At 29.3% G+C, this 19,467-nt stretch overlaps 1 protein-coding gene across 2 annotated transcripts in view; it reads right to left on the reverse strand.

Moving 5' to 3' along the window:
* The window catches only part of Cals (calsyntenin 1), a 132,124-nt gene that overhangs the window by 65,699 nt on the left and 46,958 nt on the right, over window positions 1–19,467 (reverse strand). For both annotated transcript variants that reach the window (XM_075357571.1, XM_075357567.1), the window contains exons 2-4: window positions 16,466–16,623; window positions 15,606–15,727; window positions 8,528–8,736 (exon numbers count right to left, since the gene is read on the reverse strand). In XM_075357571.1, coding sequence (XP_075213686.1) covers window positions 8,528–8,736; window positions 15,606–15,727; window positions 16,466–16,623 — 489 coding nt within the window. The remainder of the gene's footprint in view (window positions 1–8,527; window positions 8,737–15,605; window positions 15,728–16,465; window positions 16,624–19,467) is intronic.

Here is a 19,467-nt window from a genome sequence, read left to right on the forward strand (position 1 = left end):
AGAAATATAATTTGTTTACATCAAAAATGAATTTAAATGTCAGGAAAAGATTTTTGAAAGTGTATGTTTGGAGTGTCGCTTTATATGGAAGTGAAACTTGGACAATCGGAGTATCTGAGAAGAAAAGATTAGAAGCTTTTGAAATGTGGTGCTATAGGAGAATGTTAAAAATCAGATGGGTGGATAAAGTGACAAATGAAGAGGTATTGCGGCAAATAGATGAAGAAAGAAGCATTTGGAAGAATATAGTTAAAAGAAGAGACAGACTTATAGGCCACATACTAAGGCATCCTGGAATAGTCGCCTTAATATTGGAAGGACAGGTAGAAGGGAAAAATTGTGTAGGCAGGCCACGTTTGGAGTATGTAAAACAAATTGTTGGGGATGTAGGATGTAGAGGGTATACTGAAATGAAACGACTAGCACTAGATAGGGAATCTTGGAGAGCTGCATCAAACCAGTCAAATGACTGAAGACAAAAAAAAAAAAAAAAAAAGCCTTCAACTTCAAAACAGAAGTTTTTCTTTTTTGTTACCATTTCATTACTTCTTCATCCTCTTCAAGAAACTTTGCTGTCAGTGACTTAAACCACGCAGTAATGCCATTTTTCAAATTGTCATCATTTATAACATTTTGTGATGCACAAGCCACTGTTTAGGGTGAAAGAAAGAGAAATAATCACTGGGAGCTACATCAGGGCTATAGAATGGATGATTGAACATTTTCAAACTAAATTTTTTCAAATTGCTTCAATGTCTGGTTTTCTTTGCATGGCATTGTCATGCAAAAACCAAAACCAAAATCCCATGGAATAGCAATTGTCATTTATTTTTTACAGGTCTTCTAAGATTTTTTAAAGTTTTGCAATATGTATTAGCATTTATATTAGTTCTGTGATCATTAAATTCAGCAAGTGACACCCTTTTTTTCCATGCTTGTAGTATTACAAAATCTTTTTGGCCCATTTTTTCAGTCAAAACTTCATAAATGAAATATGATCATGAAACACCAAAGACATTGTGAAGTGCCAGTTTTCTCAAATTTTTCAATCAAATTGTTACCATTGATGGCCAGTTGCTATGATCTTCATCATGAACATTCGTTTGCCTCTTTAGAAAAGAACAGCACTTACCTTAGCGTCACAATATTCGGCCCGTGAATTTCAGCTGCAGAATTGTTTTTTGCTTTCAAAAAATCAGATTACTCCTCATACTTAACACTAGGGAGGATCATGAATTGTAGCACTCGAATTATTTTTTATTTTAATTTCATTTTTTATTTTAAGTTTATTATTTTTTTTTTGAATGTACACAACAAATTAATCAACACTACTGTTGCTAACAGCCGACTATTGATTAAAATAAATGGGCTGCACAAATCCCATCTGTTTACATCATATATGTAGACAGTAGATTCAAAACAGAACTTACTTTAAAGATATGTCTTGTATTACATGTTAACAAAGCTAAGTATTGCTAAAATTTAACTAAATACAAATTTTATGAATTTTTTTAAAAAAAGTTTGCTTTTAAATATTTTACTGAAATTGTAATTTAGAAATGTAGGTGAAGAAATTTATTACCATTTGCTAACTTTGTAAGCCAAGTTTTCTGAATATCAAGGACCTTACCCAACACATTTCAAAAGAATTTTACTTCCTTGTACGAAGTAAAGGAAGTATTGTATTCACAAAAAATTTCAGTTTTCAGATTTGAACAGAAATATCAATTTTGACCATCCCTGAATCCATTTTGACTAGTTTCAGACATTTAGTTGTAGAATATTGAAATTTTGTATTTAGGACTGTTGTAACATCTAGTTGTGCACCTCCCCTTTTGATTGCAATTGACTAGACCAAAAACATGTATACAGTTAAACCTCTAAATAAATTTGATTTTGGACTTTTTCTTAACTGTAGTAATAAATCCTCATTGAGAGCTTTTCTATGATATATCATAAGTGGTACTTATTTTCATTGGTTCCAGAGTTATAGCCAAATAAAATTTTAATTAATGAAATATGGATCTTACAATGGGAAGGGGCACATCCGTTCAAATCCAAATTCACATTTAATTTTTTTTTTTTAATTTAAATATATTGATTTATTAATACTTATTAACTTCTGATTGTAACAATTTTTTAGCAGTAAATAATAATTTCAATAATAAAAATAGAAAAAAAATATGTAAAGTTTAAATTAATGAAATAATATTTTATGTTCTTTTCATTTTAATTCAAACATTTTTAAAATCACAGGTTAATAATTATTAATAAATCAATATATTTAAATTAAAAAAAAAAAGTAAAAAAAATATATGTATATGAAATCGGATTTGAACAGATCTGAGCATGGTTACAGATCCAACACGTTCCCACTTACACCACATATCTACTTGAGCAACGTGAAACAAAATTAATATTTAAACTAAAATAAAATGCTGATATGGAAACAAAAAAATGTGATTTAATATGTTATCTACCACAATGCAATTGTGTAACTGTCCACTTTATTAAAAAATTGGAGGATCGTATCTCACTTTCAAATGAAATAAATTTAAATGAAGTGCAGCAAAAATGTTTATATGTAATTTAATAGGTGTATAAGGAAGTCATCCTCCTCTATGAATCATGAGACCTTGCCGTTGGTGAGGGGGCTTGAGTGTTCAGGGATACAGAGTAGCTGGACCAAAGGTGCAACCATATAGGAGAGGTATCTGTTGAGAGCCAGACTAAGGAATGATTCCTGAAAGAGGGCAGCAGCTCTTTCAGTAGTTGTTAGGGGCGTGAGTCACAATGACTTAAACGGCCATATCAACATCACTCAGTCCTCTGAGTACTGCGCAGCTGAAAGCAATGGAAAACTAACCTACAGCTGCTTTTTTTCCAAGAAAATGTGGGTCTCAGCATTTTCATATAACAATGATGGAGGCGCCTTCCTTGGTAAAATATTCTGGAGGTAAACTAGTCCCCCGTTCGGATCTCCGGGTTGGGACTACTAAGGAAGGGGTCACCAGAAAATTAAAAAATAACATTGTACGAGTCGGAGCGTGGAATGTTAGAAGCTTAAAAAAGGTTGGTAGGCTAGAAAATTTAAAAAGGGAAATGGATAGGATAAATGTGGATGTAGTAGGAATTAGTGAGGTTCGGTGGGAAGAGGATGGCGACTTTTGGTCAGGTGATTTTAGAGTAATTTACTCAGCTTCAAACAATGGGCAGGCAGGAGTAGGTTTCATAATGAACAAGAAGATAGGGAAGAGAGTAGAGTATTTCAAAACGCATAGCAATAGAATCATTGCAATAAGGATAAAATCAAAACCTAAATCGACGATTGTTAACGTCTATATGCCTACAAGCGCCCATGATGATGATGATGATGAGGTAGAGTGTGTATACGAAGAGATTGATGAAGCAATTAAACACGTAAAAGGAGATGAAAATTTAATAATAGTTGGAGATTGGAATGCAAGCATTGGAAAAGGCAAGGAAGGAAATATAGTGGGTGAATACGGACTGGGCAAAAGGAATGAAAGAGGGGACCGACTTATAGAGTTTTGCACGAAGTATAATTTAATAATTGCCTACACCCAATTTAAAAATCATAATAGAAGAATATACACTTGGAAAAAGCCAGGCGATACTGCAAGGTATCAGATAGATTATATCATGGTTAAGCAAAGATTTAGAAATCAACTCGTTGACTGCAAAACACCCTGGAGCAGACATTGATAGCGACCATAATTTGGTGATAATGAAATGTAGATTGGGGTTTAAAAACCTGAAGAAAAGGTGTCAGATGAATCAGTGGAATTTAGAGAAGCTTGAGGAAGAGGAGGAAAAGAAGATTTTTGAGGAGGACATCGCAAGAGGTCTGAGTAAAAAAGATAAGGTAGAAAATGTAGAAGAAGAATGGGATAACGTTAAAAAGGAAATTCTTAAATCAGCAGAAGCAAACTTAGGCGGAATAAAGAGAACTGGTAGAAAACCTTGGGTTTCAATTGCAGCTGATTTAGAAGGATTTAGAAGAAACAATGAAGTCCTACGCAAGAGCTATCGCATGAAAATAAACAAGAACAAAACAAAAGTAATGAAATGTAGTAGAAATAACAAAGATGGACCACTGAATGTGAAAATAGGAGGAGAAAAGATTAAGGAGGTAGAAGAATTTTGTTATTTGGGAAGTAGAATTACTAAAGATGGACGAAGCAGGAGCGATATAAAATGCCGAATAGCACAAGCTAAACGAGCCATCAGTAAGAAATATAATTTGTTTACATCAAAAATTAATTTAAATGTCAGGAAAAGATTTTTGAAAGTGTATGTTTGGAGTGTCGCTTTATATGGAAGTGAAACTTGGACAATCAGAGTATCTGAGAAGAAAAGATTAGAAGCTTTTGAAATGTGGTGCTATAGGAGAATGTTAAAAATCAGATGGGTGGATAAAGTGACAAATGAAGAGGTATTGTGGCAAATAGATGAAGAAAGAAGCATTTGGAAAAATATAGTTAAAAGAAGAGACAGACTTATAGGTCACAAACTAAGGCATCCTGGAATAGTCGCTTTAATATTGGAAGGACAGGTAGAAGGAAAAAATTGTGTAGGCAGGCCACGTTTGGAATATGTAAAACAAATTGTTAGGGATGTAGGATGTAGAGGGTATACTGAAATGAAACGACTAGCACTAGATAGGGAATCTTGGAGAGCTGCATCAAACCAGTCAAATGACTGAAGACAAAAAAAAAGGAAGTCATGTGGTGTCTACATCAGGTTTTTAGATTAGGATGACTGAAAACCTTACAGATATTTTACAACTTAAACATGTTATCTTTCATCATCCAACATCAAATAAAATGTATGTCTCACATTAGTGCACGTAATCTAATGCCCATGTCAAAACATAATGCTATTTTCTACAATAAAATTTGAAAAGGTGGTTGAAGATCCTTTTTGGTACTCCTTCCACATTAACATTTTCTTTGCAGACTTTATTTAACATATTGCAGTACATATTTTTTTAAAAGTATTGTAGACTGTGTTTTAATTTGTAGGATAGATTGACCATATTTTAAACACACATTAATTTTATTATTTAGATTAATTTGAGCTTTATCTGCTATTTTAAAATTATTAAAAGCGATTATTACATATTATATAGTATTTTATAACAATAATTTACTGATATGTTAATGTTAATTTTTACAAAGAATATTTACAATTTTTTTTTTAACTGACACTAACATCCACTGATTACAGATATCTAAGAAAAATTCAACATTAACATGGATAACATATAAATCTGAAATCACGAATGTGATTTTTAAGATCACTATGCTGTTTCAGTCGTATTATAATAAATAATTATCTAAATGTGAATATCTGTCCAAACATTACACAAGCTATTTAAAATACCATTATTAACTATTTTAATTAACTCCGATTTTCTGTTTTTTTTCTTTTTTAATTTCTTTTGTTGTAATTGACAATAAAAGTCTTCTGCAATAAATGGAGTAGCCTGGAAAAACGCAATAGGATCTTAAGTAGCCAAGCTAAATTGCATATGTTCTTTATAAAAAAAAAAATTACTTCTACATTTCATATCTTAAAAATGTTCTTATCTCTTGAAGTAAATTACTTTAGAATGTGTAATTTAAACTGGTCTCTTCATAAAATATTAATGATCATTTAATTGTATGAAATGACTAATCCTTTTGACAACAGAAAAAAAAAATTATAAATCACATCATACACCAACTACAATCAACAGTAAGCAGCATGATGAGGAAGAACAACCAGGATTGGTAAGGAACAATAATAATACTCAACTGCCAAATAATTTCAAATGACTACTGTTTGTCTCTGGTCTAAGATAAAAGCATTTCGACTAATTTTTAAATTAAAATTTCTTGATGTAATAAATCTACAACATTCCAGCAGCAGCACAGAGTACGAAGAAAAAATATTCAGTTGTCCATTTACATTACTGAATCCCAATTAGTCAAGCACTTTTTTGTAGCAAAACTCAACATATTTTTAACTGATCTAAAATTTATTTACATTTCACAAAATTAGTCCACACAATTTTTTCTCGTTACAATACTTTGAGAAAAAAGGATTGTTATTGTTTACGCCATTGCGTAAAGTTGTTTTATTTCAATAAATTTGAGGTTATAGTCGAGTCTTGTAGTTTACAGGCTTGGTAAATTTATTTTGCATTTTTTGTAAGGCTTATCATAGATGTATTTTTAAAATAGGTTGTTTGGGTTTGTTTTCGATATTATTTCTCTCGGCGCCAGCTTGACTGACTGTTGCATCATCATATTGGTGCCAGCTTATTTCTATCACGCATTATTTATTGCTGTTTAGTCTTAATATATATATATTATTAAGTTTTTTATTCTCAACCAATTTCAATATTGTCATAGTTCGTAGAAATCTATTTCTCTTTGTCTGCCCTGATATCATTTCTTCAACTTGTGCGTATTCAGAAATTTATTTTATCGGTCTTACGTAATTCTTTAGTGGTCTGCTTGCTTGTAAATTATTTTTGTTATGTCTTCGTTCCCGAATTCCACACGTTTTCTCTAATCGTTCTCATACTAACACTTAGACACTACTCTTGTTGTCAACACACACACACACACACACACACACTTCTGTCCATTGCTTTGTTCGCTTCCCCTATTTCTCACCACACCAGCTTTGTTCATTCCAGTTCAGTATTTCATGTTGTTTGGATGTACAGGCTGGTCCCCGGGCAGGGATCACCTTGCGGTTCTCTCTCGTATAATGTGTTAATACTTTCGTCGTCTTCATACTCTCATAAACGTTGTGGTTTTTCTCTGTCAAAATATTCTCTAGTTCTACTCGTCAGTGTTTTCGTGATTTCACAGTTTTCTATGTTCGTCAAGCCTCGTTTCTTTGTTAAGTTAATCTTCAAATTCTGTATATTACGTCTCTCCTAAAAGTGTTTCAATCGCTACAAACTGCCAACTCTATCGACGCCGAATCTTCTCCAACTGCTGATTACATTTTCATCTATGCAGAATCTCTCCAAACTCATTACTACAAATCTGAGACGCCACATCTTGTTTCAACTTCTAATCACAAATTGTTACCTCTGTTACAGACTACACAAAGGATAAACTGTATGTATATGTGCACTTTAATTTCACTAGTTCATTTTTTACCAATATTCGTATGTTATTAAGGGATGTTCAAATCCTTCATTATTATCTATAGTAAACAGTTACGCTATTAGTAAAATTTGTGAAACATTCAGTTAATGGTACATTATGCTTTTCAATTTCAAGTTTGGTTTAAAAAACCATTTATTTACTTAAGTGCAGTCACGACAGGTGGTTTATATAAGGTTATGTTATTGTTCATATGCAACATATTTAAGTGCTTACTTATTACAATTTGTTTTTATTGTAATTAACTTATCATTTAATCTCGTAACTTGTTAATCGCCGAGATTAATTCTTATCTATTCATGAACCGAATTCATATTACTTCTTCTTATATTAATCTAAATAAAATTACTCCTGATGTGAATTTATGTTTTTGGACTTTGTGATTTCAAGAAAACTTATTTTCTAAAATGAACTCTATTTATGTTCACTTATTTCAATTTGATTATTGTAATTAATTTTTTTATATTGGAATATTATCGGGGTCTTTTTTCTATACTAAACTAGAATTACATGTTTTAATTATTTAATGTTAAGTTTGATGATGTTCATAATTCAGAAAAGGCCAGTGCCAATAATAAGATTTACTGTAGTTTATTTGTCTAAGTTAATGACATTTGTTCATTGCTAATTTTTCAATATTACAGCATATGTTAGTAATGCAATAGTTTTCCAGTCATACTATGTTTATTGATGTTATGTTTTTCTAAGTATATAATTGTAAATAAGGTGTTCTATGTTCTCTTGTTTTCAGGCTTTGTTTAATTGTAGATTCTCAAAACTATTATTTTCTGTATTTGTTATGTATTATTATAAGTTATGTTTATCAAGTATTATTAAGTTATATTTATTTCATAATTTCTTTTAATTTTTTAAGGTTATGATTTAACATAAGTTCAGTTTTTCTTTCTAATTAAAGTCCAATTTCTTTTGGCAAATACGAGCTGTGTGTTCTTTTATTTTTGTTAACTTTACCCAACAGTCATTAACATCTATATTAACACAAAAATATATAAAAATGTGATGAACTAAGCCATACATTCTAACCTTCATATCAGCAATTTTTTTTTTTACTTATAATTTTAATTTAATATGATTAATCTATACAAAAAATATTTAGAAGTTTTCAAAATTATACTAATTAAATTGTAAGTTTTACAGCACTTCTGACTTAAATTTTATAAGTGTATGAACATTTTTTTAGCAACTATTTATTTTTATTGATTTTCTCTTCACTAAGGCTTGATATGATAAAAATCATGTGATTTTTAACATCCTTGATATCCAAATCAAGATTAGAATTTTTTTCTTAAACTAAACTGTAAGGGTAATTTACCTACCTTCATTATCAATTGTAAATGGCTGATCACTGGTCAAGATCTCATACTTGCATATGTCACCAAATTTTGGTGTGCAATCTCGGTCTGAGGCCTCAACCCGGAGGATTTCTTGATAAAGTCTGCCTTCATCCACTTGACGTACATAGGATGGCTCCAAAAATGCAGGGGCATATTCGTTGATATCAACAACTGAGATATGTACAGTGGCACTTAAAAAAAAAATTAATTATAAGAAATAAAATATTTGTATTTTACTAACTACATTAGACACATATTTACACTTCACACAGACACAAAGAATGATGGGTTATGTTAAGTGGGAATAAAGTAAATAGTGGTTACATACAGTCATTATTGGCTTATTACTATTATTAGAAATATATTTTGATCCAAAAACATAAATTGATTTTAACATGTTATCAGTTTGATTTGGGAAGTAGTTATGTTCAAGAACAAACTAATAATTTGTTTACTAACAATCCAGTTTTTGATTCTGTTTCAGAAGGTGAAATGAATGATGATGGTTATGATAATCATCAAGTTCTTAAACTTATGCTCTAATGCAGTAGTAGTAAAAATAATAATAAAGGAAAAACTGACAGGTAACAGGAAAGATTTTGGCTAGCAATTTAATGGTAATTAATCTCAAATGCCAGATTTCAATGATTATATATAGATCACTGAAGCAGTATAAATGGAACAGTAACACAAATTTATATTTTTCTTCTCCCCCCCCCCAAAAAAAAAACTAATGAAATTATCACATTTAAAACAGAAACTAAAAGAAAGAAAGTGTTTGGAGTATATGGGTAACTGTAAATTTGTAAGTGTATACCCTTTTTCCCCTATTATATAGTATATGTAAAAAAAAGAGGCATTATTGGCAACTGATCAGTTAATAAAACATTCCATATCCATCATCAGAAATTACCCATTACCAGGGACTGTTTTTCAGAAAAGTTGGGATGTTTGCTGCCAACTTTGAATAAGTTTGCGTTTGAATAACGTTGCCTGAAATATTTTAATGAGTAACGAATCATATTTCCACTTCATTATATAGCTTTGTAAATAAATAAAACTTCTGGTGTTGGACTACAAACAATCATATAATATATCATGTGTGAAGAAAACATAAAAAAAATTTGTGAATCAAAATGTTAGTGACCTTCAAGATATTGTTTGAGGTACAGTAACTATTATTAAATAAACTGCCAATTTGTAATAAAAGCTATTTTTTAAATGTATACATAAAAAAAAAAATCACAATTTTTCAAGCTGCCCGTTTTATTTATTTCTCAGTGTGTGTATATTTATTAAAAAGTCAATAATATTCTATGGTTGTTCAATAATTAAAGAAATATCAATAGTAAAAAAATTGTTTTAAGGAATAAACTGAAACTGTCTGATGTTCAAATTGGTCCCCTTGGGATAGATATATCTACTGATGAAAATAATTTCCATCATAATAACAATTTTTGTTTATTTCAAACTCTTGAGGCTCACCTTAAAATGCATACTATAGAAATTGTGTGCTAAGATTTTTTTTTTCTGAAGGGTTAAAATCGGCCAAAATTCACTCACAAATGTTAAAACAATAAGAGAACACAAGTGTATGCAACTTGTTCTGAACATGTGTAAACGATGCAAATTTTTATAAATGGATCCAACAGCTTAAATCAGGCAGAAAAAATTTTCAATGAGTTGAAAACTAGCAATAATTTTGACAGATTCAAAACTCGCATTAATGATTTTATTCACAAGAACCGACAAAAATTTGGTAAACTGTTGAAATTTATAGTGAGTATCACAGCACTATCTGTTTTATTATTCATCACATGCTGAATTTATTGCAAAACAGGTTTAAGATGGGGTTATGATAGTCTACTTAAAATTACAATGATATCCAAAATTCACATTTGAACACAACTTAAAACAATAAGTTTTTAGCAAAAGGTTTCAGATCACATAAAACTTATGATGAAATGTTCATTCATTATTCTGAGCCAGAATCCAAATGTCAGAGAATGGAATAAATAATGTGAGAGTTCTTACAGTAGGAAAAAATTCAAAACCTACATGTCAGCCGGTAAAGTGATGTTAAAAGTGTTTTGTGACTATAAAGACCCAATTTATTTATTGGGTCTTAAGATGGAATTAACATACCTTTTCACATATTCTTCTGTGACAAAATTTTTTTACCAGTACACATATCACAACAAAGATGGAATACAGAGTGTTTCTAAAATGGTGAGCTGGTTATACTTTTTCGAATTCTACTTGTAAAACTAAACAAAAAATATCCGTAAAGAAATGGCAATTTCTCCTTCGTTCTCCCACTGTCTGCCATTTTGTTATTTTTATCTCAAGTTTAGATTGAGAAATCACATTAATATTAAGTAAACGTCTTTATAATAAAGTTTTAAAATTAGAAAAAAATCAGGACTTAAATACCTTCCCAAATTACAAAATGGCGGCCATGATTATTTTTCAATTTGTTATATCTTCATAAATATAAGTTTCATCAAACTGTATGTTTTTGCTAAAAGTCTTTTATTTTTAACAAAATAAAATTTTATTTTTTAAAATCGGTTAACAAATAGCTGAATTATGGCAGAACATCGATGTTGTAATTTTGTGTCTGTTTGCATGTCCTCCACTTTATGTTCAATTCAATAAAATATTGTTTTTATTTATTGTTAATTCTAGTACTGTAGATTAGTATCACATTAAGTAATAATTTTCTCACAATAATAGACCTAATAATTAAAAAAATAAAATAACTATCTGTGATAATCTTATGTTAAGTGTTGTAGAACATTATGTATACTTTTTTTAAAAATAAACAGTTAACAATTGTTAAAAGTTATAAGAGATGTTCACAGTGTCTACCATTAGAAATTACACGTCTTCGGTCTTTTTCTGAGAGATTGTCTTAACCCAGTGGTCAGCAAACTTTTCATCTAAAGAGCCAAAAAATAATAATAAAAAGTAAAATAATAATAGAAATTTGTTCAAAGAGCCATCTTTTAATAAGAGCTCTGCTATATGGATACAATTTTTTAATTAAACAGCATCAGAAGCACACTGAAGAGCTTTCTCTATATTATATCTAGTATTATAATCCTTAAGAGTAGTCTATGCAGAAGGAAGCAGGTTATCGAAATAGAAATGTAAGAGATAGTGTCTCTATTTGGGGAGCATTCCAGCACCTATCCTCGGATAGCTGAAGCTTAGCACTGGTTAAAAACAATCGCAGTCAAGACCAGAATACTTGTCCGCCTCTCATGAATATACCAGTAGGTCCATAACATTTGTCTAAACTTTGAAATGGTTAGCAGTCTGTGGTGCAAGAAATTAATTACGCGGCAGACCTGCTCAATAATGATATATATATGCTTACAGCCAAAGTAACATATACTATGAAAAACTTCTACATATTTATACCCGAATCCTCAACTTTAAACAAATAAATTTGTATTCTCACTCAAGATTTCATGAAAGAACCGCATAAAAGGAGTCAAAGAGACGCATAAGAGGAGTCAAAGAGCCTCTTGTGGCTCTTTGACTTGAACCAAAGCGGCTCAGCTCGTGAGCCGCCTTTTCCGACCACTGTCTTAACCGTTCAAAAATTCCAGTATTTATAATTTCTTGAAATCAATTTTGGATCCTTTGTTGAAGATCCTCAATGTTGGATATTAAGAGTTGAATAAGCAATATATTTCAAATGGCCCCACAGGTAGAAGTCAAGAGGATTTAAGTCAGGTGATCAGGCAGACCAGGACACTGGCCCCTGCATCCTATCCATTTTTCATGGAAAGTTTCATGCAGGAAATCTGATACCAACTGACTGAAATGTGGTGAAGCTCCATTGTGGTGAAACCACATATTTCCTCTTAATTGTAGAGGTAGGTCTTCCAAAAAATGTGAAAGCTTTTCGGTCAAATGTGTAAGCTTCAGGTCCCTGTCAGGACACCATTTTATAAGCTTCTTATAAAACATCAAATTTAAATTATACAAAAAAAACATTTGTATAATATTTTTTAAAGAATTAATGTTTTATAAATTTAAAAAAAATGAACTTACTATTGTTGGGATTTGTGAAACAATGTACTAAGACTATGCTGCTTAGGTTGCTCTCTCGAGTTTTACAAAAAAAGACAGTTACAATAACTCAACACATTAAAAAATGTTACGAACAGCAATGAAGAAATAGACATTATTTATAAAAAAAAAAAAGACAAACAATAAACACATTTGACTTTGAACACCCATAATTACTCTACTTGAATTCGTAGAACCACTATTACATATCAGAATTTTACAAAACTATTACTTTACTATTATACATATCAGAATTTTACAAAATATCTTATTACTTATAGTTCTAAGGAATTGGCCAACCCAAAATTAATTCATAATTAGAACTTTTTTTCCATTAATTAGAACATCATTCATAAACATGACTTTTTCAAGGTAAATTTAATATTTTACTATAATTCTTTCAAGGACAGTATCTCATACTTCTTAATAACACAATATTAAGTTTCAGACTCAAGTTCAAAAAAAAACTGATAAGTCTTATACTGTATGCATACAATATAAATAAATAAATATATATATTTTTTTTAAATCTGATTAAACAAATTTTGTTCAATAACGAGTAAAAACTACTAGTAAAGAATCAATATACTGCTGATTTCAATGTTACAACCATTATTACAAAATTCTATTCATTTTACATTGCTTTTTGCTTTTGTTTCCTAATATTCATGTTAGCAATTTTATATTGACTGACAGCTAGCTTTTGTAGAATAAAATTTAATTAAAAGTAGGTGTAAAATAACCGGTAAACAAAATCAATAATAATAATATTGAAATCACTTTTAAACAACAAAATATTCATTATACTAACTGTAATAGAATTTATGCAAGAATAAATACAATTTTATAATGAACTAAATCTGTATGTAACTTGAATAAAAAACAACTGCGGTAATCGTGTGCAACAGCTGTAGCAAAATGAAACTGGTGATGCACAATTAAAATTTATTAACATCATTCTCCCTCCCTTGTTTCATTTAATTTGCAATTCCCAAAAACGCTTCAAAAGCACTACTACAATGTACATCACGCATACCCAATCAACAATCCACGGTATGGAGCCAAGACTGGGAAAAAGTTTTTAATAAAACAGTAAAAAATAAAAAATAATCAAGTCCTACGAATAAACAGATACTAAAAATAGACACAAAAAGCAGATGAATTTAAATTGTAAGGACACTTAACATTATCATCAAAAAAGAAAAACTCATCTTTGAAAAAGTATCTATATGACAAACACACAAAAATTTTTTATGACTTATTAACTTCTTTTCTGCATTATTCTAATATTTGAAAAACTAGTGGAAATTACGAGTAACACATTAATGTACCTTGTTTTTTTTCTGTTTTTTCTAGTAACAAAATTTCAACGTTTTATAATTTTGTTACAATGTAATATAACAAATTAATATTAAGGAGCACTTGAGGTCATATTAAAACCAGATGTGAACATTTGCCCATTAAAACAAAAAGCAAGCACTTTGGATTTTAGCAAAGAGGAAATAATAATTTTGCACCAAACCAAATTTGTTTTTTACAGTATATGAATGCAGTTTCATATCTCAAATTAATAATGGGATAAGAAAAAAATAATTTTCATTAAAATGGAATGTCAATAGTAGTTTAGAAAGTAACAGTTAATATACAGTGCTAAAAAGTGAATACTGAAAATTACATCTACTTTATATTCCATATAAATGTAAAATGATTGTATTCTTTAGTAACAGACAATTGATATTCTCTGATTAATTAATTGTTTTAATGAGAATATTTTTTTCCTTCATAATCCTTTTCCTACACTGTTGTTAGCCGATAAGAAACTATATAATTTAACACTGCTGTTAAAATACAAATTCTTCATTTTTATTATTTTAGCTCTCACTAAAATTAAAACAGCAACTTTTGTATATGACAAGTTGAAAAAACATGTTTAAATATGCTTAAGATCCAATTTATATAGAGTCTCCTAACAGAGTTATAAAAAATTAATTCTGTATTAACAGCAAAAAAGGCAAACTCTTTTTCAGAGAAGCTCTTTTTACATATATATAATTTGCCACAATTCTCATTTTTTTTTTTTTTTGTTTATAAGATACAACTCTTCAAAGATGAGCTTTTCATTTTGACACAGCATATTTGTACTTTCATGAACACTTCTAAACCATTTTAGTTAAAACTTGAATAACTATAAGTGTAATTGGCTAATAGATGTTAATGAATTGAGAAATCATCACAAAAGCACTAATAATGGAAAGTAATATGACAACTTTAATCAATCCAGGTAGTTAAACATTTTTTTTTATCGATATTTCAAGAGAAAGTTATGAATCTATCAGTAAATAATGTTGCAGATGTGGTCTCTGTAATTTCAATTCAGTTTTATTTAATTAGTATTTGTATAAGTTTTACCCGATTAAGTTGCAGTAAGAATATAAGAAATCTTAATGAAATATTAACACACAACAAGCAGACTTATTTAATGTTATGTTTACAATTGTTTAAAACTTCAATTACATAAATTAGAACACAAAGCACTTTATTTTTAAAGAACACTTTCCCAGATCTCCTGAATTTCTGCTGGAAGTGGTTTTACGTATCCATGAAAGGAAGGATAAAGATTAAGGAGTAAGAATGGATGGTTAAGCAAGCCACAGTGAATCATAAAAACTGCTTTAATGTGATAATTAACATTTTTAAATAAATCATTTCAATCAGAGAGTAATGAATGTTGGGTTATTTTCAATTTTTTCTTTTGAAATCAAAAATTACAATTGTACAATTATACTTTCTAAATTTTAATTTTAAGAACTTACCAAAATGTTTATAACAAAGAAAATAAATATATGCATTTTAAAAAAAAAAACAAAAATCATCCGTGAAAATTAGGTATATTACATTAATATAATATAAAATAACACAACTTTTAATGAAAATTAAAAAATAATAAAAACTACTACAAAATAATTGTATAACTCACTTTTCTGACTGGTCACCAGAACAAGAAACAGCAGCAATATCAAATTTGTAATTTTTTCTCTTTTCACAATTGAGGTTCCGCCTAGCGCGAAGTTCTGCCTCTCCTCCATTCTTAAGAATAATCTAAAAGGAAGAAAAATGCACAATAAGCACATTAAACAATATATAATAAAACATTTTTCATTAATCTATAAATATAACAATTGATAATCTTCAAGCAATCACGTTGTAAAAATGACGATTATTATGTTTTAAAAGAATTGTTTAAATACAACAAATTTTGTTCTAACAAATTTTGACAAATTTATTAAATTATAATTAATAACAATAAAATCTAAAGAATAGGAATATGAAGAGATCTTTCATCAAATCCCCCAACATAAATATTCAGCAAAAATAAAATTAAAACACTCTTTACATTCATTCATGCATTCTTCTCAAATCATTTTATAATCATAAATTAGAAGATTTATATGAAATTATTATTTGAAATGAACAACAATGCTAACCCAATTATATAAAACTTTTGCCATGCTACTACTAGAGACCAAATTATTACTAACATACTTATTGTAAACAAAACACAACTTTTCCCCTTTTCTGTTTATTAATAATGCAGCAAGCAAACTGGGCAGGCTAAATTTCATAACAGCTTCAGTAAATTAGTGTCCGTTCATACCAATACTAAATGTAAAAGTTCACTGAGAAGTAGTATTACCTTAAAAGAAAACAACAGTGAAGGTGAAAAATTCCAGGCTTCACCAGTTACTGGTCATTAGACATAAAACTATATTGCTTACATTATATCCAATTATTTATTATCATTTTCTTTACATTAATACAAGAAACAATAAAGCTTACTTCAAATGGAGCCTCTCCATGATGTTTGTTCACAATACGGAAACTGCAGATATCTGCACCAACACCTCTAATTGTTGGGGTCACTTCGACTAATGTTTCATTCTCTTTAACAAGGCCATGGTAGCCACTCTCCAAATTCAACAAGTCTAAGCGAGGAACTGTAAAAGAAATAATTTAATTACTAAGCTTGCAAATATAACGTTTTTGCATCAATTAAAAATGCACAGTTAAATGTAAATTATAATAGAATATGAAGGTGGTACGTAAAAAGGTATAAGTATGTTTTTTTGATTTCCTGACTAACTCTATGTTATTTTGAATTAAAGTTAATTCATCACGAGTGCACTCCACTATCCGTCTGCACTAAAAAAAAAATGGGCCTCATGTTTTTTCAATTGGGAAGATAAGGTAAGAGTTTCTGAAACCTTGAGTTCCATAACAGGCAAGGACAGTAGTACATAAAACTTATTACAACTCTAATCCCAAATCCCAAATCTATAAATGGAGAAATCATTTTAAGTTTAAATTTTTCTCTAAAATGAAGACCAAGGTCAATATCAAAGCTGATGGATAAATTATTTATATTGATTTGGAGATTACAGATGGGGAATAAATCTAAAAACAACTTTTTCTAAAAAAATATCCATACATAATTTCCTATATTAATAAATTTTCTTTCTCTAAATCTACCCCCCCCCCCTTAAATAAAGGTTAAATAAGAAAAAAATTAATTTTTAAAACATTTTTCTGCATTTTAGGTCTGGGGTCTATAATTTAAACAAATTGAAGACATTTCTTGATGGTTTTATATAAGTGAAGTACAAACTTTCAAAAAAACATTTGAAAATTATTTGGGAAATGAGCAAATTGACAAAAAACATATATATTTCAATTTTAAGAGGTGTGGGTTGATCTTTTGAAAACATTTTTGGATACTTATATATTCATTGCAGGTAACAAATTTCCTTAAAATTTTCTGTAAACTGCATTTGAAGAAATCAAAATTGATTTTTTCATGATATCCCCTCCCTTTAAAAGAATTTTGTAAAGAAAATTAATATGATCAATGCCCATCCCATAGACAGAAATATTTGAGCGAAATTTGAAAAAAATTAGTGTGGTCAATCCTGAGTTATAAAGCCAAACCAAAAGCTGTGTGACTTACATACATGTTTTTTGGCCTAGATGAACTATTTGGACCCCCCAAAAAAATAAAGATATGCAAAAAAACAAACAAATATCCCATTTTTGAATGATCACTATACTTTCACTTGCATGGGAAAGAACTAATTCCCTAGTAACTGATAAAACTGAAAATAAATTGAACGTAAGTCATGGTTCTACATTTTCAATCTTCAAAAAAATCATGAAATTCTCAAAATGACTGCTCACTAGGTTTCATTCAAATGTATATTTTTTAAGTGATTAAAAATTGTTGACAAATATTTATATAATTCTGATCCAAAGTGAAGTGGCATAGTTTAATGCAGAAACATTTATCAATTCTCACAACAAATTAACTAATGTTTCTGCAAGAAATAATAATGATAGTGCATTCTCGAACATGGAAGGTCCAGTTTTAGTTCATGTATCTAATATTGAAAATGAATAGCGACAGCTGAAGACAAAATAAAGATCAAGAGATGCAGTAAACTTTAGTTCACAACAACATTAACCTAATACAGCTAATAAAACTTCCCTGTTTTTAACATCTCAATTTTGAGAGCAATTGAGGAATCCTAACCATAGCTTTAAGAAGAGCTGTGAGCAGACAAGTTGATCACTTTGGAAAATCAGCTTTGCACAAGATTGAAATGCTTCTTCCAGGGAGGAAATGATAAGCTTATTAAGATAATACTTATAAGTATGAAAAGATCATGTACAAATATAACTAACATTTTATTCTTTAGTTTTTATATATAATCAAAATGTTTATTTGAGCTGATACTCACTAAAACTCAATAACTGCTGCATTTTTAAGATGGTTTTAGTCATAAATTTAATCTAGATAACTCCATTATTGGGCGAGCAGTAAAACATAAACAATATATCCTATTTTACAGCATGATTTTTCATGTAATAATATTTTGTGCCTATGATTCATTCACTTTACCTAATATATTGGTAAACAAATTAAGTTTAACAGTTGTATTTCTTTTATCAAAATTAAATTACTGTTCAAGAGAAATCAGCTATATAACATTTTAAATGGATAAATATTGTTGACAAAGATGTTTACTTAATTTTGATCCGGGGTGAAATAGCGTTGTTTAATATGAAAACAATTTTCATCTCCCACAATGAACAAATTAAAACTCATTTTTCTACAGGATACCACTTTCACAGAAATCTTTTGTGATTTGCACACATGGATTTATGTTAATAAAAGATTTTTGAAAAAATAATAACTTGTGTAAATAAAATTGGAAACAATTCAAGTATGAAATATACATATTTTTATGGAAGTTTAATACCTTTACAGCAATAAATAAGATCTGGTACCCAGAAGAACAACACAGATGGACATACTTAAATTTTTCCATGTATTCATGAATTACAACTAAGAGGATAATATCACTAGGAAACAGCACAGCTAATCCTTCAAAACAGATTTTCATAGCTACTTAATTTAATAAACCTATAGGTTAATTTGACAAAACAATCAAATATGCATAGTATGAAGTAAAAATAAACAGGTTTTATGAACAAAAAATTATGTAACTACTAAACAGAATAATTATATTAACCGTCTTCTATAATATCTAATCGCAATAAAAGAGAATATCTAATTAACATAAAATATACAAATTATATATTTTACCTACTTGATGGCCAGTAGACACAAATTTCGTGTAAAAATGCCTCAGTAGGGATTCTGTGTAACTGATAAATACAAAAAAGGTAATGACAACTAATGAAAAAAAACAACACATTTTCATTAACTGTTGTCTCCGACCACGAAACTTCAATTTAAGCTAACTACTAAAAAATAAATCTTTTTT

The sequence above is a fragment of the Lycorma delicatula genome, chromosome 1 (genome assembly GCF_047948215.1).
Source record: "Lycorma delicatula isolate Av1 chromosome 1, ASM4794821v1, whole genome shotgun sequence".
Classification (NCBI taxonomy): domain Eukaryota; kingdom Metazoa; phylum Arthropoda; class Insecta; order Hemiptera; family Fulgoridae; genus Lycorma; species Lycorma delicatula.